General features: G+C 39.6%; 3 protein-coding genes across 3 annotated transcripts in view; all 3 read right to left on the reverse strand.

The window, feature by feature from the left end:
- Positions 1-3,327, reverse strand: part of nell2a (neural EGFL like 2a) — an 80,221-nt gene extending 76,894 nt beyond the window's left edge. Inside the window, exons 1-2 of the mRNA XM_067590292.1 lie at positions 2,892-3,327; positions 2,481-2,609 (exon numbers count right to left, since the gene is read on the reverse strand). Of these exons, the coding sequence (XP_067446393.1) occupies positions 2,481-2,609; positions 2,892-2,943 (181 nt within the window). The 5' untranslated portion in view covers positions 2,944-3,327. The remainder of the gene's footprint in view (positions 1-2,480; positions 2,610-2,891) is intronic.
- Positions 3,328-16,601: 13,274 nt separating this feature from the next.
- LOC137183839 (prolactin-like) lies at positions 16,602-18,399 on the reverse strand. Its single transcript, XM_067591123.1, has 5 exons — positions 18,211-18,399; positions 17,948-18,126; positions 17,701-17,802; positions 17,361-17,546; positions 16,602-17,010 (listed from the first exon to the last, which is right to left on the reverse strand). The coding sequence occupies exons 1-5, from the start codon at positions 18,218-18,220 to the stop codon at positions 16,801-16,803; spliced, it is 687 nt and encodes a 228-aa protein (XP_067447224.1). The 5' UTR covers positions 18,221-18,399; the 3' UTR covers positions 16,602-16,800.
- Positions 18,400-19,555: 1,156 nt separating this feature from the next.
- On the reverse strand, positions 19,556-23,733 carry szl (sizzled). The gene is made up of 4 exons (XM_067591124.1): positions 20,953-23,733; positions 20,612-20,778; positions 20,362-20,454; positions 19,556-20,244 (listed from the first exon to the last, which is right to left on the reverse strand). Exons 1-4 carry the CDS (start codon positions 21,234-21,236, stop codon positions 19,934-19,936), a joined length of 855 nt encoding a protein of 284 aa, XP_067447225.1. The 5' UTR covers positions 21,237-23,733; the 3' UTR covers positions 19,556-19,933.
- Positions 23,734-24,608: the final 875 nt, after the last annotated feature.

Here is a 24,608-nt window from a genome sequence, read left to right on the forward strand (position 1 = left end):
GTGTGTGTGTGCGTGTGTGTGTGTGTTGGGGGAAGGGAGTGCTTCTGGGTGTGGCCCCTGTGCTTGTTTATATTGAGAGAGACAGATATCTAGATGTCTAGATATTAAAAATTGTGGGGGAAGTGCTAATGATGTGTTGATTTGGCAGCGTGGCTGAGTAGCACCTAGCATCAGGACATCAGAGAAGCATAGCCCGGGGGCTTTTCTCCCTCTCTATTATGCTCGTCCCTGAGGTCCAACTCTCCTAATGCCATGCAATGTATCGCTGACAGCTACCTTCAAAAGCATCAGCAGGGGTGCGCTAAACAGCAATCCCCCCACTGCTTACTGCTCTCTTCTTTCTCAGACAAAAAAAAAAAACATACTCTGGCAGACAGAAATGTAGATACAAAGATATAGAGAACAGCAATGTGCATACCAAAATTGCTTATCTACACACATAAACATATACTATATATAGTATATATATACATGTACTATATATAGTGTATGTGTATACATATATATATATGTATACTATATACTGTGAATAACACTCTCCCCCTGCTCCCTCTCTTTCTGCAGCTACCCCTCCACCCAGCACCCAGAGATAACAGCCTTCCCTTCGGGCAGGAAGGCAGGCAGTAGAGGGGACAGCTATGGATATGTTCTGCCTGCTATCTAATGAGCGTCGGAATGTCACTGTGGGCCTGTCTGCTGGTCCCAGCCAGCCAAGCATCCATACATGTGGAATCAGCACAGTCTATCAAACAGCTGGCATACCACTCTGCTCCCTATTTTCTCTCTCTCTCTCTCTCTCTCTCTCTCTCTTTCTTTCTCATTCTTTTTCGATCTCAGCTTCCTTCTCTCTATCTCCCTCACTCTTTATGCATCTTTACAGTATGTGCCTCTCCCTGTCTATTTCTGCTCGCAAACAAGCAGAAACCCAGGTCTGCTTTGCCGGTACGCCTCTCCCCGCCTTCCCCTCGCCAACATCATTGACTTAACATAGACATCCCAAATGAAGGATGGAGGCAAGCTCTGCCATAAATAACATGCCGCCTTCTCCGCCTGAGTAACTGAATGTACTTAGCATAGGTAATGCAGAGAAATAAGAGAGTGTAATGACGGAGAGGTGCCAGTCGCTGAACAGTCGAGTTTTTCATTTCGTGACAAAAGCAGTGGGAGCTTCTTTCTATAACTGTCTTTGTTTCTCTCATTCCCTCTTCTTTCGCTTTTTCTCTTACTCCTCCTTGTAGTCTCTCTCCGTCCCTCCCTCTCGCTACCTGCCTGGGTAGAACACTTCTAAGTGTTGTCTACACAGAGGACATCAAATGGCCTGCCTTCACAGAGATGCTGGAGTTGCTGCTCCATGCAGAAGTGCTGCTTGCTGTCTCAGCGGCTGTACAGGGAGATTAGAAGATATCAACAAGGAGGAGGGAGAAGAGAAAAGTCGACAAATGATTGTGGTGTTTCTCTGTCCCAAAACAACACTGTCACTTTGGTACATTATGTGATCTGTGTTGAGATCCTCCTTGTGAAGATTTGAATGTTGCCATGTCTTTTAGGTTTGCCACTGATCTCAGGGAGCCATAAACAATTTCCTCTGTTGCCACTTTTGGCTGAGTTATGATAGACATCTCCATCCCCGTGATGGGGCTGTTAACAGTCTCATTTGGATTGTAATGACTGTCTGACATCAAATGACAAAGATCACTGTAACACTGGAAAAACTGTGTGTGTGTGTAAAAGTCAAGCACGACTGCAGCTTTGACAACTTCATTTTGCACAGTGCCATTTACTAAATGCCACAGATAGCCTACACACAATTACATACAATTGACAACATGGACATCTTACTCTTTTACCCATTCATATTTTGGGTATAGAAACTGTTAAGACTGCTTACACACTCCAGAAGATCACAAATGGGTAAATTCTAGCAGGGGGCCCATTCATGCTCCAGACTCACATCATACATCTCTGTGAACACAGGGTTTTGTCCTTGCCTAATCTGATTATGCTCAGTCTTTCTATGATTCTTCGCGTGATCCACCCATCTCTCCCCCTCTGCTCTGCCCTGCTCACCCCACTTTTTCACAAGGAACTGATGTTGCCTTTTGTTTGGGCAGGTGGCAGTCTGAGGGTCCCCAAGAACAGTCTCGTTATAGAGGAAAACTGCAAATCCTCCACACGTAGGAGCAGACAGTCTCTTACACAGCTGCTTTATGGACCGTACGAATTAAATACAGATAAATAGGCTACAGTATTATCAAATGATGTGACATTTTCAGAAAAAGCTCAGGCATCTCACTAGACGGGCTGATCTGTGGATTAGTGGGCTGCACCCTGTCAGTCTTGCAAGTTATTTAAACAAAAATATTAAAAGGACAGCAATGTTTGAGACAGTCAGTTTTCATAAAAGCAGTGTTGGTCAGCATTGTTTCACATGCGAATCATCCATCCGAGAACAAAAATACAAAGAGTGTGTGTTACTGTACCTTGGAAGTGGAAAGCCCTAGACTCGCTGTGGAAGCCCTGGACCTGAGTAACTCCATCAAAGCCCTCTCCAAGCGTTAGTTCATCAAACACGCTGATGCGCAGAGCAGGGTCAACCCCAAAACCTACAACTAATTTGCAGACACAAAAACATTGTTGTTATTGTTATTATCAGGAAATGACACCTGTGATACTATGAAAAAAAAAAAATCCCTGCTGCTGTCAGAGGAAGAGATGGGAGGTTACTGCACTGTGTACAAGCCGCTTGACAAGGAGGTCTCATTATTTTTTTGACAAGCCTAGGTGGCAAATTATCCAAAACAACACATAATTTAATTACATGTATCTCATCTTATAGGTGACGTGTTGGAAGATAAGATTACTGTGCAATCAGTGACAGCCCTGTGTCCTACCTGAAGAGGCGCAAAATATGCCGAGAACCAGAAATAGCTGTAATAATCCCATGGTGAATATATAAAAAAAAATTAGTCCATGTTTTGTCCACTTCCGATAGACAGTATTGTTCAATCACATGTGAATGATGTATCACCCTCGCACAGATATTACCAATCCCAGATGCTGAGCGGAGGCATCATCACAACTTTAGATGCCCAATGATGCGAGGAAAAAAAAAGCAAATCCGGAGGAGAAAAAAAAGAAATAGCAATGATGTAGAAATTATTCCATGTAACGCAAGATCTGCTCCATCAGCACCATCCGCGGCACAGGTGGTAACAGAGGATGCACAAAGCGAGCTGCCTCTGCCTCAGCAGCTCAACAGACGCTCCTACAGCGGCGTGAATAAGAGCTGCGGCTGCTGAAGGAGGAGTGAGGAGAGAGGAGGGGAGAGGAGAGAAACCTGTTCGAGAGTGAGAGAGAGAAAGACAGAAAGAGGTACAATGAAGCCCTCTTGTGGTCACAGAAGGGGATAAAAAAAATCTAAAACACTGGTATTGATAGCAACCACGCCTATGAAGAATAAAGTTTCTAATAGGCTAGTAATTAAATGATAATGACTAGGCATTGGGTTTTAACCTCAACCTCTCACTCTGAATTACATCTGAAACAGACACATTTCCTCACATATGCATAAATAAATGCTGTCATACCCAGATAACATTCAGTATTATCACGGAAGTTAATATACTACATATAGGCTCTTGCTTTGCCCCCTAAAACTTAGATATTCACAGAACGTGCTGTTTCAGTGATTTCTAGTTTACCTAGTTGATTGCTTTTGATTGGATGACACTATATAGAGATTTACATTATAACTGAGTGTTGCAACCCAATCCTGGAGTAGCTAGAAAAGTTGGAAATCTTCTTATCCAACACTGTCTGTCCGTATCATAAATATGGTATATTTAGTATCAGTTTGTTCTAGTTCTCCATTGGAGCTATATAATGCTTATACAGAGAAAACCTTTCAATCCCAAGACACCATGTTATTTATGGCTGTGCCATTCCATCAAATGAGAATATTCTAGTCTGTGAATTGTTAATTTTGAAATTGTAAATGTTTTATACTATTCAGCCCAATATATTCAGTATTTTGGGAAACTTTGGGCTCTCTGTTATCATTTTCAAAGTTACAAGTTCTGTGGGTTTTGACAATGTTTAGCTGCACAGCAAGAGTTTGTAACGACTAGCCCAATGGCTCTAACAGTGGCTCATTGAGTTTTAAAGAGTAAAAAGTAATATAAGCATTATATATTTTTGGATGTTTTATCATCATACTTTTCATCCTTTCGATACTAATTGGTTACAATAAAAGCCTACAGATATAAAATGATCTGGAGGTACGACATTACTTTGAGTACTGCATCTGGATTTAAGGTTTCTTAGTCTTGAAGATGTTCCAGCATTCATCCAGAGGCTTCATCTGTTCTAATGACAGGTGGAGAGTCCCTCAGCATTTAAACCTCTTTGGTGGGTTAATATTGATGTTACTTGAGGTCACGTTGGTCGTCAAGGTCACACGGCAGTCGTGAGAGTCTAGAGCTTCATGAATTAAAGTCCAAATTGGTGTGAACATGCCTGAGAAGGGATGTCAGGATGGCATTATAAGTAGCCGATAAGTGGTGTCGCAACCCCCCTCTTCTGTTCAGGAATGGTTGTTCCAGTTTGACATAGATGGCTTCCTTTACTCCTCTTTCAAACCATCTGTTCTCATATAAAGAATAGAGATTGATTAAAAAAAAAATACCAGCAAGTTTACCAGAGTGCCATACATGTTTGAACCGTTGTATGATCAGAGTTATGACGTCCAGTAAGCATGCAGTTTCATTCCTTCAATTAGTTAAGTCAGCCAATAAAGTTGAAGTTTGGCTTTGTGGCAGGTGGTATGAAAATGAATTAAAATGGAATGCTTGGCTGCCTGTGTGACTCAGCCTTGTCAATGCCTTTTTATAGAGCGCAGATGCTTTGTGCTTTGAATATTTGTTTATTCGTCTTGCATCCACTTTATCCAGGGGACTAATTAACATTTTGAAACATAACTGTTTTATCTGCAGCCATGCCACACTAGTGAAGATTGTTTTTGTTTTTTTTTAAGGAACGATAAATGGTTATATTTTTCCTGAATCCTAATAAATTTCCTGCCATATGGACATGAATTGAAGCTTTTTCGTAATGGCCTGTTCAAAGGCGATCCAAACTCCACAACAAACTCTAGCCAATCCCTGGATGTTTGGGAAAGTCTTTTGTTGGCTGTGCTGGTCTGTTGAAGTAGGCTGACAAGTGGAGGCCAGCAGATATGATTCTGGGGACAGTTCCAGATCCTGTGCGGGGCCTCAGTTCCTTCCTAAGGACTCCAGATTAACACCAACATATTTGTCATATCAATCTGCATCCAGTTCAGCAGAGTTTTGATTCATCCCAATAACATGTTTTGTTTGACTCATGATTCATGCAAAACGGATGTTGTTTTGACAAATAGGCTCTTATCTGTCTGCGATTCAGATAGCTCGTTCATACAGTAGGTCCACAGTGTGTGGCTAATGGGTGGCTATTGTCAATAAAACAAAAGCAAGCAGTGCCTCTCCATGCAGTGGTAGAGTGTCACATCTGCTATGTGAGAGGGCCTCCAACCCTCTATTCATTATTAATAACACTAGATTTCTTCTGGGTCCAGACACAGGAAATGTAATTACTTTGTATTGCCCACAAGTTGTCATTTCCTAAAGTGCCATCAGGAAAATAAGAGTCATTAAAGCATGCGCTGAGCCAAGAATGAAAAGTAATAAACGCACATAGTGCCAGCACACACCTCTACTCTTGCTCTACGCGCACACACACATACACACACACACACACCGAGTCTCTTAGGGCAAGGACAGTGGAACAGTAGAAGTCCTTTCATTCAACTGTAAAAGAACCAGATGGGTGATGCATAACAGATCTCTCAGGGGCTTTTTCACTTTGGCCATAACTGCACCAAAAAGATATACCGATGCCATAGACTTAATGGAATCGCTTGCAGGAGCCATGCCAGGATTTAAACGAACAGCAGAGAAACTGGCCTTCTTGTTCCCTCAGAGCTCTCCTGGGATTCATTTGTTGCATAATTCCTTATTATAGTGACCTTGCCTGTCTTTCACATCTGACATTCATGAGTCATATCAAAAACTGTGCGCTCTAATGATTCATTGCATTTGTCTGCTCAATAATGTGTTTAATATTCATTCACAGCGCTCTGACTTATTATGATTCATTTAAAAAGTAAGATAAATATGAAAAATATGATAAAAAAAAAAGCTTTCACCACAGTTATTATAGATATAGTTTCCAAGCATTTGATGCTCCTATTCTGATAAGATGACTCATAAGAAGTACAACAGCACAAAAAACTTCAATTCTTAGACTTACAAACTGACGAGCAATCCATAGAAACAACTGCAAGAAGATATGTATGCACATAAAATAAGAAGCTGATTAAAAAAAAATAAAGTATCAAAAATGACCAGATTTCCAGAAGCCAGATAAAGCTTTATTATTCCATCCACCCTTCCTGAAACACAGGAGGCCTTCATTCTCTCAGTGCCATCTTGTGTGCATGGCAGTGAATTGCAGTGATTGTCTCATCAGAGTGGAGCAGTACTGAGGTCAGGCAGGCAGTGTCACCCTTGGACCATCCCAGACCTAAATATTTGATGACCTGAGATGCAGGCAACAAAAAGTTGCTGCAACAAAGACTGACAGAATAGAAAGAAAAAATAGGAGAAAATAGACTTTGTATTCCAGTTTATCCTTCAAAGTCTAAATGATATTTAGTCTGGATAATTAGTTGGGCCAAGAGAGGGTTTATTTTTATGCTGATGGTAATAACACCTCTTTTGGATTTGTTGAGAAGTATGTAGTACGGTGGCAATGTCTTCTTAAAATACACCACATGGAGTATCTAATGGAACACTGGACCATAAAGAGTATTTATGTCTTTAAAAATTTTTGGACATTACAAAATCAAATGAAAGATATGACCGCCCATTACATATCCACCACCACGTTTGACATTGTGACAGACAGAAAATAATTGTTTGGCAATCAAAATGTTGAGAAAAATGTGAGCGATTTTTCATTTAATATGGTTGAGTTTTGTGTCCCTTTTATAAGGTTATGTGTCTTTTTATACTGGCTTTGGTTACATGCAGTTTTCAAATGGCAGTGGAGCAACAAGAAGCTTTGTGAAGCTCATGATACGCAGTCTTTATTCACGCTTTGTCACACCAATGTTGACCTGGAGTTTTACAGTGTCACGGACAGTCAGGGATAGCGAATGAAATTCTTCTAAAACTAACCCTGACTCTGACGTGTTTCCTCACACAACCCCACAGATGGGCTTACGTCATTGTTTTGCAAAAGCTTGATCTTCTCTGTACGCACCAAAACGCCAAGCTGGCGTTTTAACATTTATCCACCGTAGAGTTTGTCAGCTTAGTGTGGACAGGGGGCTGAAATGAGACGATAAGATGTGTTTTTAGATGTAATTGGCTCAATGTAGACGTACTCTTAGTCGAAACATGATTATATGTATGTTGATCTTTTATAGACTGTCCATGTAGTCCAGTTGGTCCACACAGCCACTCCCATTCCCCCTGGATCCTATTGTGAATGTGTGCAGTGAGCTGGCTCATTGGGCCCTCACGGTGAATAGCCTGCAGCCATTCACTCAGCACACAGAAGCTCATTAGAACTCTATAGACACACAATTGTGAGGCTCACATTAGAAACTTCCTCCTCTGGGACACAGACACCGCACACAAAGTGCCAGTTTGCTGCTAAGCTAAGCGCATTGTCTTCCTGATTCATGGAGCCTGGCCCTCCATTCACGATATTAAGTTCGAGTGGTGGAATATCAATTGCGTGTGCAATGGGCCGGTATCTTTTTAAGAGCTTTAGTGGGGTTAAAAAGGAGAGAAAAGGGATCTCAGCCGGTCTGCAGAGTGCTAGCTTTCAACAGGGCCATTGTGAGGATTCTGAATGAAGGGAACCCTGTTTTTTCCCTCCATTTCTTAAAAGAGATGGACATCAAATAAATTCACATGAACTTGCTGCAGGGTGTTTCCAAGACCTACTGTTTAAGAATAGCCTAATTATACCTCCCTCTCCTGGAGAGCTCTATTGGAATCTGGCTAATTACGAAGTGGTGAATCTTAATGACGATACGCTCTTAGCAATGCCTTTTAAAGTCGTGTGAGATTGGTTCCAGCCAAAATTTCAATGGACACAGAAATAGCCTATATGATTTTAACAGGAATACATGAATTTCTAAGGAGAGTCACCATGAGTTCTGAGGCACTCGTAACTTTTAAAATTGCCACAGTTTAATATTTTCTGCTCAAGTGCTAATTTAGGGGTAAGAACTGTATAAATAAAATGTTATCACACAAAACATACCTTGACTGCAATCAGGATCCCTCCAAAGAATAAACAAATACAGTTAATAACACTAGAGAGCAGTGTGGGATTCCCTCCTGTTTTCTCTCTGTGTGTCAAAAAATAAATGACTCTCCACCAAACAAAAAGCCTTGGGGGACTATCTATGTGGAGCATGTTAACACACATTCACTATACAAAAGTAGATATCGCACACAGACTTGCTAACACTCATCGTGTGACAGAGCGCTATGCCTTCTCCACCAGTCTGAGGAATAAAACCTCAAATTTGATTACAAGCAACCTTTGGCTCCCTGGCCATCACACAATAGGCCGAGCTGTCTGGGCCAATTTCCATGCTCAGCATGAGGTATCTACACGCGCAGACTGGAGTTCCTTGCCGCCGCCCCCCCCCCAAATCCCCTGACTAGTTTGGATATGCCTGTTTACTGTGCCTAAACTCTTGGTCTGTCGCCCCTCTTGTTGGTCTTTCTATTATGATGTTGAGGATCATTAGTTGCAGTGTGAAAGGTTACACAAGCCTCTCATTGGATGTGTTTACATCAAAACATCACTACATGCATGTGCGTGTGTGTTTGTGTGACCATTTTTATATTACAGTTTCAACCTTCAAACATGCAGCATGATGTATACCCTCCTACTGGAGACTGGCACTATAAAAAATTTAGTGGTTGTGCCACTGGCTCTCTCTCTGCTGACCTAGAACTGAATCTTACCAGGACATTAACCCCTTTGTATATGTAAAGTGTTTTGACTGATTAGCACGCAAAGTAGAACGCTAAAATGACCAAAACTGAACAAGTAACAGGCAGGAAGGAGGTCTTTAGTTCTATATGCCTTGCATATTGTATATTCTATTCTATTTTAATAGGTCTTGTCCATGACATGGTGTTTTCACTTTTCTAGAGACACAATACTCATTTTACATTGTTAATTTTCCCAGCCTAAGTAGCAAATGAAGCAAGTGGTGTTTGATTTTATATATTGATATATATTTTTAGTATATTATATGATTTAATGTAATGTTCTTAATGTAATGTGTGTTTGTTATTGTGCTGTTTTATGCTTTAATTGTAAGGGACTGCAGATGAAAATTAGTTTAAGCTAACTCTGGTGCAGTACATCAAATGTTAACATTCATGTTTAAAACTGTACATCATCCCAATAAATACAATACAACAACAAATTATTTCAAATAACATCAAAATTACATTTAAATTAAATCTTTAGGGGCATGGTAGGGGCAGGAAATGTAAAGGGAGGAATATTTAATTTAAAAACAGACCAAAAGTTGTTTTTTCACCCGAGCTTTTGGCCATTTGAATGAGAAATGCTCTGCATGTATCACTTTGATTATATCACTTTGTCAACATTATTTACTTGACTTATTTTAAATCATTTTGCATCAAGACAACGCTCACAGAGCAGAGTTTCTAAAATGAAACAGAAAAAAGCCCATTGCAAATGAACTGCTCGGGGGTTTGTATGAAGCACAATGAAGCTCTGAGGGAGGCTGGAGAAAAGAGAAAACTATTTACTACTGGAGAAGACTGTTTGGTGCATGTTAAACTTTGGCCAGCAGTTCATTGTCTCTGATGTCTATCATTTAATAGGCTAGTTGACATAATGAATGAGCCAGACCCACCTTCTGCCCCTCCAGAAAGGACCCCAGCCTTATCTGAATTGAGAAGCACATTAGAGCCTCTCAGCCAATCACGACACAGCCCTGTAGCAAAGTGTAGGCCCGAAAGAGGAAGAGCAGAGAACCTTTGTTTTCCTCAGAGTTTAATGAAGTTGGCCTGGTCACTCAAGAAGGGATTAAAAGAGTTTTTAGTGTCACTAAGCTGTGCCTGCTGAAGAGGGAACTCAAGTGTTCGGGTCACTGTGTGAACAGGATGGTCTCAGTTCAGAGCTGCTCGAGGAGGAATATGGCTGGTTCTCCTCCTGCTTTACCGGGCTTCGGGAGCTCAGGAAAGAGTTTTCTTATTGACAATCTGCTGCAGTCACAGACATCTTCAGCCCATCCAGAAGGGGTGGCAGGTGGACACATGATACGAGCAACATGTGAACGTCCCAGGAGAACCTGGGGTCCTGAGCATGGAGCCTACCAAAGCCAGGCCCACGGTCCACAGTCGGTGAAAGACTTAGGAGGACCACTTCTGCCACACTCAGGTAAACAGATGATTTTATTAAGATTGACTTTTTAAAGAAATAGCAAATTTTCAGATTATGTCAAAGGTCTTAAATGTGTGAAGCTACAAATTTACACAATGACAGCATGTTCAGATGTTTTGCATTGCAATATTTTCTCCTAAAAATATATTTTATTTCTTCTTTCCAACACTTTATATTACAAATATGTAAATGATAAATGTAAATGATAAACATTCTCCATTTTTAAGCTTGAAGTAATTTATAGGTCTTAAATTCAATTTGGTAGATTATAAGCATATTTGCCTTTAAGAGATGTCACATTTCATTGGTAGGAGTCACTGATTCACTGCCATAAATTAACAGATTTTTTTAAAACTATTAATAATTGATCAAAATCAAGAAATATTAATAATTGAAATGTCCATGCTTTGCTATTGCAAAAGTTCCGAGCAAATATTACTGTATACTACTAAAGTAAGGAGAGACTTTAGCCTCTTTTATAACTTAAATTACGTGTTATATTATGCACACTGTCGCACACTGTCTAACTTGCAATGATACATTTATTTGCAATGTTTTGGCGCTAGACCGTCATCAGGCAAATAGTTTGTGACAATAAAAAGCCATCTTAAATAGGGAGTGGCTGTAAGCCTGCAACCAATCACATTCCCCACTTGCAATAGGAAGGCATAAATACCAAACATCAATTAATTATATAACAGTCTACAATATCATACATGGAGCTAGAAAAGTAAAACACTCTGTATAGTGACAATCATAAATGTACCTAAAAAAATTAAATGGGTTGATTACTACAAAATAAATGCTGAAGACCCCAAAGGATAAAATGCATTATCAAAAAAGATGAACCTGTAGGGATATATTTAAATGGCATGTGAACAATCAGCATCAATAAAGGAATAGAACCCTTCATAATAAATATAACAAGACCCCACAAAATTCCAGTGGGCAAACAATACATCAATGTATATCAATAATCAAATTTACCTCTACCTTATCAACACTGCATACATAAAATTAAGTAGGTCCCTATGAATAGATCCTACAGGCCCCAAGAGATAATTGCAATCAAAAAATGCTCATATTTATCAGCTTACATTTGTGGATCAAGCTACCATAGCATACAGAAAAAGTCAACACCAATAATAAATTTACTTCCGCTCCATGATACCAAATACATTCGACAACAAGGACTCAGAAAATTCATGCAGCATCAGTGCATAAATATATAAATGGACACAATCAAGAGGTCTCACTTGTAAATGAACCTGATAAAATACATAGTGTACATTTTCATATGTATCCAGGGCTGTCTGGAGCTGGACAAGGAACCCCTCAGATTAATCATTAGCAAAAAAACATATTACTGTATAGCTTGCATAAAACAATTTATAGAATATATACAGTAAATATTCAGTATAAGGAATCACAGGAAAATGTTGAAAAGTAATTCATCATTCAGTTCCATAACTTAAATTATGAACTATATTTTCAAATGTTAATATACTGTAGGTTTGTGTAAACTGTTTAAATGGTTGATGGGCCAGTCTCCCTCACTTAAATAAGAATTTTGCAAAATTTGATTTTTTAAATGATCGGGTGCTTTGAAATTTAACAAGAATTTAATGACATTTAATTTGAAATAATGAAAGAAAATTAGTAGCAAATAACATTTTATAACTTTTATATTTCATAACAGATCAGATTCTCCCAGTCTTGATAAACAATAACAATGACAGGAAATACTTTGCAAATTTAGTGCAAAGCTAAATGTAATGATTTAGATTTATGATTTAGAACATATGCACATTTTAAAGTTATGTGAAATTTCCAATAATGAAATGTTCATTAATATTGCCCAAATATTATTTAAGTAATTCATTTTCAAACCTAATTAGTAAATAGATTCTGTCTCTTAGATAGGTAGTTTTCAATTTTTTCTAATAAAATTATTTTTATTGTTAAAATATAATATCAAATAAAACAGTTGAGGGTTCATCTGTGTGCATCACTTGAAGCTTAGTACTGCTGTGAAAATACAGATAGAAAAGGAAACAACACTGTAAAAATTAGTAAGACTCCAAATTCCCTTAGAAATTGGCAGTAATCCAGGTATACACCATTGTGGATTATACCTATCACACCTGGCTACCACGTGACCATATCTGACTGTACTTATCTCTCTGTGCAGGTGTGCTGAGTAGTGTTTTCCTACGGAGCCCACAGTATCTGCTGGCATGCTGCGGAGGGTCCAGCCCCCCTCCTGTCTTCTCCAGTGAGTGTTTTATGCCTCATCAGCAATGCCTCAGCTACTCTCTAAGCATTAGCAGCAGGGTCTCCCATGCTCTCCACAGCTAATTACTGATGCAATGCCAAAGAGCTAATTCTCCGCTCAACTCTGCACAGCTCTATTCATAAGCATTCACGGCTGTTTAGGACGGGGAACAGGGGTGGGTTGCAAGGCTTTTAAGAGTCCCTGGGGCCCCCTATTTTGTACTTGCAAATTCACACTTTTTCTAGCGCAAATATGCAGAGCTAATAAACATCTTGTCCTCTGTCATATTAAGATTATAATTACCAGGTGTGGATTCTTAGCGCTGAGTAAGGCAGATTGTTTCAAAGCTTAGTACTCCCTCAGCATATTAATATGTTTAGTTGTGAATTCCAACAGTTTCAGTTTAATTTTCAGGCTGCATTTGAAAACATCCAACAGAGTCATATTGCACCTGAAATGCTTAAATTTTAGAATTAATTACGCTTTAAATATATAATTTTGGACTTGTATAGAGTAGCAGTGCTTTCTAGTACTCTTTTAGTATTAATCAAGACTAGCAGTTGTCTTGTTTTGGCATTGTCCCAAAGCAATTGGAAGTTATTAGTTGCTGCATCCTATGATGCCTGTCAAGAGTTGTTGAAAATAGCACAAATCAGAAAGCCCTCATCCCACCGGTCCCTTGAGTCCTCTTGGTAGGTTGACACTTTCCCACAGTGCCCAGCAACACAACAATGCCAAGTCTGGCCGTGACCAATTGGCACTTTCACTCCACCATCCACACGCGACCTCACTGCAATTTTTCACTGCAGCAATGAACTCCGCTAAGCACAAAAAAGTTGCCCATTTCTCTGCAGAAGAGGGCTGGACCAGGAACATCCCCCAGCCATTGTGTGGCTAAAGAGCTTGGTTCACCGACCCCCCTCCTTTCTCCTGTCCTTCAACTCTCATTCCTCCCCATTGGAGACCTCTTGACTAGGACATAAAGCATTCAATAAAAGTGACTTTTATAGACTTATTCGAGCTCATCTTCACATACAAACTGCCTTCATACCTGCAAGTGAAAAGATTTAGTGTTGGGCCACTGAGCCATCGAGTAATGGCATTTCCATTGAACAGCTCTATTGTTGGTGTCCCGCAGGGCTCTATAGTTGGCCCACTAGGGTAGACACACACGTTGCCCAGGAATGACCTGGTAATCAGCTATTTAAGTGAAAGCCATTGAGTCCCAATAGAGAAGTGAGAAGCATGTCCAAACCTGTTATGTGCTCCCTAGAGGTGGTCTATGTGCAGATTTGTCGTACAGATTAAAAAGGCAACGTTGAATGGATTGGATAAATTGTTCCACTTGACTTTTGTTGTGCGTGCACCTGTGAGTGAAGCAGCGTGGGATTGTTCCTCACAGTTCACCAAATCCTTTTTTTCTCAGATGAAATGGCTTTCTATTCTCTTTAGTCACCCCCAGTTTGTTAAATTGGACAAATGGAAAGAAAAAAAAGATTGAAAGTGAGTGATAAAGTGAGTGTGACAAATACAGGCATGATCTTGAGTTGAAAAGGTAGGAAATGTGGTATGGTTGGTAAACTACATATTGATTGTGGACAGAATCTGATTTTGTGCTTTTGTCCCTCCATTTGTACCCTCTTTACTTGTTTTCAATTAAACTACACTTGATTTTAGGATTGTAACAACTTGCACATGGGCCAGAGAGAAAATCAATCAATCAAGATGTTAGTAGCTTGGGTCATCACACCAACATTAATATATATCTTTTCAATTTATGTTTCAGAGGGAGCCAATATTCGAATGTGGTCTGCAGATATAAGTCCTAAATCACGCAGAGGGATCCTTAGGAGGGCTGTGTTTTCTGAGGAACAACGGAAGGAGCTGGAAAAAACTTTTCGAAGACAGAAGTACATCAGCAAGACAGATAGGAACAAACTGGCAGCTGATCTCAGTCTCAAGGAGTCACAGGTAATCAAGTATGAATTACTTAATTTTTGACTAAGTAATCTCTGATCCTAAAAGGTCCTGTGTACTTTTGAGGCACATGGCAGTGAGAAATATTTCCTTTAATAGCTTAAAGGTGCCCAGGGTTGCATGGTTAAGTAACAGCCAAACTCCTCTCCTTCAGAAACTGCAAGCCTTGTCAAAGGAACCAAAATCCCAACAGCTTAAAATCCAACCCACTCAGTGAACAATTGGCTGTGATTACTCTGTTCAGCCTCTAATATATCTGATTATTCATTAGTAGATTATTGTATTTCAATACATCTGAGTAAATGACTGAAAGTCTACAAAAACACTAAATACTTGCTTAACAAGACTACAGCCACAGTACAGTACTGTGTGGCTATACTTTGGTGCTTTGAGCTAAATGCTAGTGTCAGCATGCTAACATGCTCACAATGACAATGCTGACATGGTGACATGACAAAGCATGTATAATATCTACCCCGTTCACCAATGTCACAGACTTTTGCAAATTAGCACTAACCACAAAGTATAGCAGAGGCTGATGGGAATGTCATTAGTTTTGCAGGTATTCAGTCATAAACCAAAGTATTACAAGTACAAGTTAAAAAATTGACCTGAAGGTGGCGCTACAGCAATTCATCCTGAAACATCTGTACCACATTTCATGGCAATCAACCCAATTGTTGTCAAGACATGTCACACAAAACCACAAATGTGAACCTAGTGGTGGCACTGGAGGAAAAATCAAGGATCATCAAAGTCAGCAGGCTTCATCTTCTGGGGAACACAAATGTCTATACAATATTTTATGGCATTCCATCAAATAGTAGATATTTCAGTCTGGACCACAGCAGTGGACTCACAAACCAACATTGCCATCCCCAGAGCCACACCACTAGTTTAGCTAAAAACTAATGAACTACACAGATAATACTAAAATGCCTATCCACTCCTGATGCTATAGGTCAAGATCTGGTTCCAGAACCGCAGAATGAAGTGGAGGAACTGTAAGGAGAAGGAGGTTCATAACACTCGCTCCCCAATGGATGAGCTCATGGCCCGGGGTCTCGCTCAGGAGGAGGAAGAACCATCACAGAATCACACTGATGCAAAGTCAGATAAATCACCACTACAGAAGAATGCCAGAGATACATGAGGTGCTGCAATGAGCGGAAAGTTTACCAGAGACTCTAACATCCACAAACAGCTTTAAAAAGCTACAGGACTGAGAGAGTGTCAACATTGTGTGGATGGAATACTGTGAAGACTAACAATGACAATATTAACTTTTCTTTCAATGCATGTAACTGCTTTGTTGCGTCATAAATGTAATGAGGTTCAACTGCTTAGTCAATCATCTTATTGCGTTTCACTGGCCTCAGTAAGCAATTTCATGGTTATTACACTGACAAGTCTTTCCAAGAAAGATTCTTCGTTTGTAATTTCAATCGCTTAAAAGGACAAATGAGTCGCTCCATTTACTGCATTATCAGACTTTTTTTTTTTATCTTCCATGTTTTGGTAAGCTTTACACTAATACTCTGCTCATAATCCAAATCCTTTTTTAAATCAAATTTTACTTGGTATATTTTGTAAATAGTTTTTTTTCCTGATCTTGAATGCCTAGATCAACTGTAAATAAAGTGTTTCAATGAATGCTGACTTCCACATTGCTTATTTTTACTGTTAGGCCTGCTAGAACAAAACCATTTACATGTTAATGAACACCATTTTCCATTTCTTTAAATACAATGAATGTGCACCAGACAATTTATTAAGATGACCAGAAAAGATAATGGTTTACTTATTTTTTTATTTTTAACCTTTTTATGATCAGTGCTTAAAAGAAAATTTGTTTTGATTACCTCTGACAATTATATTCACTCACACAGGTGCATGCAGTCCTCTACAGAAAATATACACATGAAATGCATTATAATGAATACAAGCACATGAAGTGTAGTTACAAGCAAATGATATCATAATTAACAATGCTATCATAATTAACAGTCCAGTTCAGGAAGAGTGGTGCATTTCAGGATACGGAGATAATTTTTGACTTTGTTAGAGTCTCTCCGGAAGCAGTAAAGCAGGTCGTTATGGTCAACGGAGTTGAGTTCTCCTCGTTTGTAGAAGGAAAAGGCAGAGGAGGGGACCAGACTCTCAGAAGAGATGTAACCCACAGTGTTACCAAGCACTCCTTGTAGCTTCATCTGAGGTGGACAGGATAAAATTTAACAAATTCTTTCAGGGAATGCATACAGGTGATGTAAATGGCAGAAATACAAACCTAAAATTAATACATAAACATTGTGAAAATTTGCTGTAATTCAATTCTATACTTACTCCCAGTAAACATTAAACATTAGCTAATTTGCCTCAGATTTTGCAGTGAATACAAAGAGAGAAATTCCAACTGCATTGCGAATAAGCAAACACATTCAATATATTAATCCAGCCTTTTAAATATTTTTTCTTTAAATGACAATGAATACAATTAGTATTAGATATTACCACACACCCACCACATCTACAAGCTCAGCAGTCGTAAGCGGACCCTTACCTTCTCTGCCATTTTTGCCACTCCATCCCTCAGCTCGTGCACCATATCACTAATCTCCAGTGCCTTGTTGGAGCTGTAGTGGTTGAAGTCTTGATTCTGATCCTGAGACATGCTCTGGTGGAGTTGTGACAAGGGGTCACCCCAAGCCCCCAGCAGCCTTAGGATCACCTCTGTCAATTCTTCTCGCTGCACATGAAAGAATAGCTTAAATAACTAAGCTGTAAAGAAGATTTAAATTCTAACCCCCCCCCCCCAAAAAAAAATCTGTCTGTCTTTAACTGTTAAACATTTTGTATGAATAGCCACAACCATATGTAATATTAATAACATGAATACTCACTCCTAGCCTCTGTGCATTCTCTTTGTCATCAGGTGTTAGTATGCCGTATGTGTGGCACTTACGTTTTCCTATGAGGTTCTTGCTGGGAAAGAAATATTGCTCCTGCGTAGAAGACAAACATATCACACACAGCGATATCAGAGCTCAAAAATAGCCAACTCAAACAAAGGTGATTGATGACAGTTGTGGACGAAGGGTGATGGATGGTGATGGATGATCAATGTCAGGCCCGAAAGAAAGGACTCACAAATTCAGAGTGCAGATCACTGGAGATCCCATGCATTCTGGAGGACTGTTGTATGACCCTGTCAAAGAGATCTGCCAAGGAAGGAACATGGCATCCAGCCGGTCCATAGGCACAGATTGGTGCAGTGCCAACTCTCATGTAAAGCTCCAGGTGCACCAGTATAAGGACAGTAAACCAAACTGAGGAAAAAAACTTAAAGTCACTAAACACATTCTCACTTCACAAATAAAGAAAAACTTTGTATTAGATTTTTTTTATCTTACCCATTTTCATGGTTCCTTTCTTGTGGTGGAGCAGCAGATGACTAGTAGAGTTCTTTTACCACCAGAGCTTCTCTTATGAGGTCTAACTCGTACAATGATGACGTTGCTGATTAAGCAAATTGATTTATAAAGGGGAAAAAAAACATGATTTTTCTCTTTGCCTGTCATGCTTCATTTAGTAATCTGCTCAGCCAAGTGCAGACAAAACTAGCCCAGGCAGAAAATGAACTACACACTGTAGATTGGCTTAGGCAATTTGTCAATCAAAGGTAACAATGCATATTTGTGTATGGGATATTGAAAAACTTATATTTTGCTGTGCTAAGCTGTTGTTGTGAAAATATGCTTCTTTTAATTGTAATAAAAAATAAAAAAAATCAGCTACAAAAGTAAATGCACTATCCAACTGTCCATATTCAACTTTAGTTTGAAATAACCTATCTTTATAAAGTAGTGATATATTTCTCATTCTTTATTAGTTGATAAAAATGTGACAAATGTTATCACTCTATATGGAAAATGTTTCTATGACTTCAATACTACTCACCGCTAATCAGCTGTCCTCAAGGGAAGAGATGAACCATAAAACAAACTCATACATGGAAGATAATTAGTGCTTGGTGGGGCAACTAATAATATTCACATCACTTAAAATCATTATGTATTTATTTCATACTACAAGACAGCCCATCGCCTGTTAAGAGCATCGAAACTAAATAGCGTCACAAAAATGTATTGAATCAGCTCCTTGTTCAGCAACCCTAGCTAGTGAAGGTCTGTTCAGCCTGATAGTGAAAACAAGTCTATTCAAATGTAAAGTGAGTGATTCATCTTCTCATTAGCTCTACACAGTACGGGCAATACCACAGGCCATCTACTGTGAATAGAGTCGTGAGTCACTCTGAACAGTTTGACTTCTTATACTAAAGCCACTTTCAGCATTATGGAACAACCAATTTGTTAAAGCAATGCAAAACCTTATAAAGTAAAGTTTTTAAACAGAATGAGTAAAAAATCCCCATGGACATGTATGCATGCTTTGTTTTTATATTTCATTATAAATGGTCTTTCAAAATTTGCAATGAGGAAAGGCATGGCATCCCAACAGTAAAGAGGCCCTCTGCATCTTTGTAAGTGTGCCACCTTGTGGCGATATAAGTATTGAGTAATGAGGGCAACCCAAAGATTTCATTGTGATTACTACTTGCAACAAACTAAATTATTCCAGGCTATAAAATGCTAAGCTGTATGATCAACAAAATGGTTGCAGTCAAGCATCACAAATACCAATCAAGTATAATTTTACAGAACAAATATTTTATTGTCATCTTTTTCCACAACGTACAAAAAGATGTCATAAATACATCAATATCCTTATAGAAAATAGAATATACAATCACTTTACATTTATTAATACTATGTACATGTTTGAGTGCATTCTATTACTGTGTGCTGTAAGAGCAGAGATGAGATGGTGAGCTGAAGGAAGCAAAGGGTATTGATGTCCGAGTCCAGCTCCGTTCTTATATTCATTTCTATTTAGCCTACTTTTCAAATTTCCATTAACACCCAAAGCCGAGAAACTCTCCATCTCAAAATTTCTGTTTGATTTTGTCTCAAATCTTGTGTGTCTGAAGTGTAGAATCATACAAGAAGGTTCTTCTTATGCAATGCTACACTTCAAACACAGATTCAGAGCTCCAGTATTTAAATGTAAGTCCATTCAACATCTATGATGTTTCCACTTGCGAGTGGCCACAGCAATGTTTGCATCCTTTTTGTGCCAAGGGAATAGTCGGGTGAGAGCAAGGGTGCCGTCAGGCTGCACAGAGCCAGTTAGTACATAAAGCTGTGCTCGTCCGGGGCGCACAAGGGCATTAGCACAGCGAAGGTTGATGAGGAGCCACTGTTGGAGGAGGTGCTGGGTGTCATAAGGCAGCAGAGGCCCCTGGCGGATAAATTCAACCCGGCCCTCTACCTCAAATTCTGGCTCTCCCATGGGTAGGCGACGACGATGAAGTTTGGCAGTCACAGCTGTAGAGAAGAGAAAAAAAGAAATGAATCGTCTGGTTTGGAAAATTAAACACAACCATGACTTGATGCAAATCAACGTACCACAGCTTTTACAAAAAAAAAAAATCTGAATCTTACCAAAGTCATGCTGGCAAAAAGCATCCAGGACTGTTTTCATTGCAGGAGCCTCTTCCACAGAAGGACAGTTTTGGCAGGCCGGTTTGGGCAAGTCTGTGATGAAAATTAAACATAATTTAATTTAACTGCAGGGCACTTGCAGTAATTATAGTAAACCAAAAAACAGCAAGCTCATGGTAGTCTATTCTGCCAATGGGATGACAAACAGCTAACTAAAATACCATTCTAAAAATTAGTCTGTGGTCTTTACCTTTGGCAAACTGGCTGAATTTTGCAAGGGGAGAAAGGCACATGTCTTCCTCGGCAGGGAAGCGGTCACAGTCAAGTGCCTCAGGCCATGGGTGACCCTGGCAGGCGAGCACCGGGGCACAGCTGTCCCTGACTGCCACACACAGACTACGGCAGGGCTGGATAAAACTGAAAGAAAGTCAAAATGTTACACAATGAATGCAAAGTTACTGTAAAAGTGATAAAAACAAAGTTTAAAACAGACAGGGTATTTTGTTTTACAAATTTGTAGAGAAATAAGTATTCAAAAGAGAATAAACTACAAAGACAGAAAAAAGAACAAGAAATATAAAATCTCCTTACGTGTCAAGACAGACAGGAGCAATGAGGGAGCAGAGGAAGGCCTGGGCCTGGGGATGGCAGCCTGTCTGCAACAAGGGTCTCCAGTCCTCCGAGCGTGGCACCACCTCACCTTCCAGGTTACTGTGGCCCAAAAAGTTGGGCAGCCGCATCTCAGAATATCCAACATCTTTGCACACCTTCATCTTGTTAGGGATTGTGACGCAACGAGTGGATTGACCCATGTCAAACGCCATCAAAGGACATGCCATAGCCAGGAGAGCCACAGTGATGATCACTTGAGCCATTATAATGTCCACAAGGAAGATAGATGAGCTCTCACTGAGGTTGCTGGCAGAAGTCTCTCCTGTCTTCAACTGGCTTTGCAACTGCTGCTGCTCGCTTTATATACAGCAAGGTCAGCCAGCCCCATCAGTCTGTATGTCTGTTATCAACTACCTATCAAAGACGCAGAGACGATGTGTTTGGAGACAACGGCTTGTTTTGTGATGACTGCAGACAAGGGGGGGGGGGGCGGGGGGGTAGTAAGCAGATGGAGGGTGTGTGTGAGGGTGAGTAGGGAGGGGGGACAATGGGCAATCACAACCCACCTTTCACTGAGTGAAGCCCAGTCACACAAGGTTGAATGTTCTTCATTTGCTTTCATAATCCAGGAGGTCAAAATAATTGGAACATTTCTTGAAAGAAGGATGAAAAACTCTAATTCTAGGTGTAGAAAGTGTACACGGCTACTTGGCATGCAACCTTGTGATCTTTGCAGTTTGCAATAGTGATTCAATCACCTCAAAAAGTGAATATTTTAATTTTCAGTTTTGTCCACTTCCTTTATTAAAACTGCTTTGAATTTGTGCTTTAAAAACAATAAGTGAAAAGTTAAAATGATGAAAGGCAAATGAAGCTGAGGTTGACAACCTGCATCACTGAAAGTTCCTTCAGAATGAAAGAAAGAAATCTGAGGTTTTTGTAGACAGACAGGCAGTCTCCTTCATATTGTTAGTCTCTTTCATGTGTCCCTGCTCCCTAATTGGAGGGTTTCATCGGCAGAGCCTCCAGTTCTCATTAGCAAAGCCTCGTCTCTTCTGGCTCACCTGGCTTTGATCTGCCAATAACACAAACTCAGATCCACATGCAAAATACTATAAGCTCACCTCTGTTGTTTTTTTTGTTTGGTGCAGAAACAGCAAAGAAAACTCAGCATCACCAGCTACTGTATATGGCACTCATGACAACACTAGCATCTATGTTATACAGTGTAGAATGAGTTCACGCATATTCAGTGTGATGCTGCAGCCGGAGACATTTTCCCTATCCAAAGGACATATACATACATTTTCTTCTGATCAGGATCTTTCATTTGAACTGAAAAATATAGATTTTGTGACAACCAATATTTTATTTGAATATTTATTACTATAACCAGAACAACATGCAAAGTCTGTTGTCAGACAGAGTCATGACATGCCAACATCCCATTCAAGAGACCAGAGATCTCGTCCTGAGATGCAGACTGGTGGCACAGACAAAAGTGCTAATTTGTCTCATTCTCTCTGTCTCATGTGCTTAGGCCTCTTAATCCAACAATAGAACCACATTACAGTATCATCGTATTTGTTTGGATGTCGTCTGTCTCCAGATTTAGATGTGTATCTGGGGCTAATGCCTCTGGGCCTTTTCAGGACTTTCCCTCATGAATCAGAGGACTCTATCTAAGCGAGTCTGCAATGGTCACTGTGGCTACAGACACACCAAAGTAAAGCCGATTCCGGTTGGCTTTATTCCCATTTCTGTGCCTTTGTACCAGCCCTGCTTCCAGCAAGGACTACACTCCTGTGGCCAGCCAGAGCCCTCCATCGGCCCCAGCTTAGCCAACTTTTACAGCCTGATCTGATGAGTGGAGGCTGGTTCCAGCGCGGGTAGACGAGTACACACCGTAAGAGGGGACAATTAGAGTCACAGACCAATTTGGGAGAACAATAGGTCCACATATTTAACAAGCTCCCCCTGCCAGTAGCCCAGCAGGGGCCTGTTGTTGGGCCTAATGGCTGCCCTGTAGACATCGTGTCTGTCTTGGTAATGTGTTGCCTACCCCTGACTCTGTTAATGTGGAGGTGATAGAGTATGAGCTGAATGGTTAGGCACCTGTCTGTCAAACAGACCAGTAGACAACCCAACCAAAATAGATTTGGCTTTTAAAAAAGGCAGATGAAAATCTTTAAAAAAAAGACCAATAAATGTTCAACCCAAGTCAACTGTTTTGTTGTATACTCGACCAAAACATGACTTGACTGTGTGTCTCATTACACGTGAGAAGTCAGCATATTCACTTAACTTGGCAATTTACTTCTTTGTTAGTGAACACAGTCCTGTTCAAATTCACAACAGTTTAGGTGAAATATCTGGACATATTTTTCACACCATTGTCAGTCTGTTTTTTGCACCAAAAAAACAAGCCATTTCCATTTTTTGCATCTTCCAACTGAGCTCATCTGACTCAGCACTGCCAAATTGTTTCACAGAACATGCACTGGTGCCTGTGCTTAAATGGAAAATCCACCATAAAATAACAATCTTTATTATGTTAAAAATATAGCCAGTGCTGGAGGAGGTACTCAGATTTTTTTACTTAAGTAAAAGTACCAATACAGCAATGTAAAAATACTCCAAGTAAAAAAATACTTACAAGTTAAAGTCCTGCATGAAAAATCCTAAGTACATAAGTATTAGTAGCAAAATGTACTTGAAGTATTAAAGTAAAAGTACATATTTCGTCTCTCTGACTGATATATTATTAAATATAACATTATTAGATTATGAATACTGAGGCATCAGTGTGTAACCAGCATATTACTGTTGTAGCTGCTGGAGGTGGAGCTAGTTTGAACTACTTTATATACAATTAGCTAGTTTAGTCCAGTGGTTCCCAAACTAGTGGTCGGGCCCCTACAAAGGGTCACCAGATAAATCTGAGGGGTCGTGAGATGATTGATTGGAGATGAAAGAAGAAAAAACAAAGTTTGATACACAAATCTGTTTTCAGTTTTTGGACTTTTTCTCCAATCTTTCACTTTTGGTGAAATATTGGATCATTTGAACATTTATTGAAATGAAACCATGTGAGAAGTTTAGAGGGAAAAATCACTATTTGGTGCAGCTGTTAACAATTTACAGACATCTGAAATGTGAACTGCTTTTTGTACGACACCACAAGCCAAAAAAGTTGGAAACCACTGGTTTAATTTTTAACAATGTTTTATTGTTGTATTTTAAAATCCTGTTATATTATCCATTGTCAGCTCTTAATCTGAATAGTAACTAAAGCTGTCAAATACATCTAGTGAAGTAGAAAGTACAATATTTCCCTCTGAAATGTAGTGGAGTGGAAGTATGAAGTAGCATAAAACGGAAATAAAGTAAAAGTACCTCAAAATTATACTTAAGTACAGTTGTTGAGTCTAGCACATTGAATATATCACACATTGTGTTTTCTATTATTTTTTTGCTTTGATTTGTTTGTTTGGTTCTCCTTGTCTTGTACTGTGTCACATGTGTCTTCATGTTAATCACTTCTCTACCACTATAAAAGAAATATAGCACAGGTCAGCATTTATTTGTGAAAAAATCCTCTTAAGCTTATCAGCAGAAATGGTAGATTGTATGTA

Source organism: Thunnus thynnus, chromosome 5 (genome assembly GCF_963924715.1).
Source record: "Thunnus thynnus chromosome 5, fThuThy2.1, whole genome shotgun sequence".
In the NCBI taxonomy this organism is placed as follows: Eukaryota; Metazoa; Chordata; class Actinopteri; order Scombriformes; family Scombridae; genus Thunnus; species Thunnus thynnus.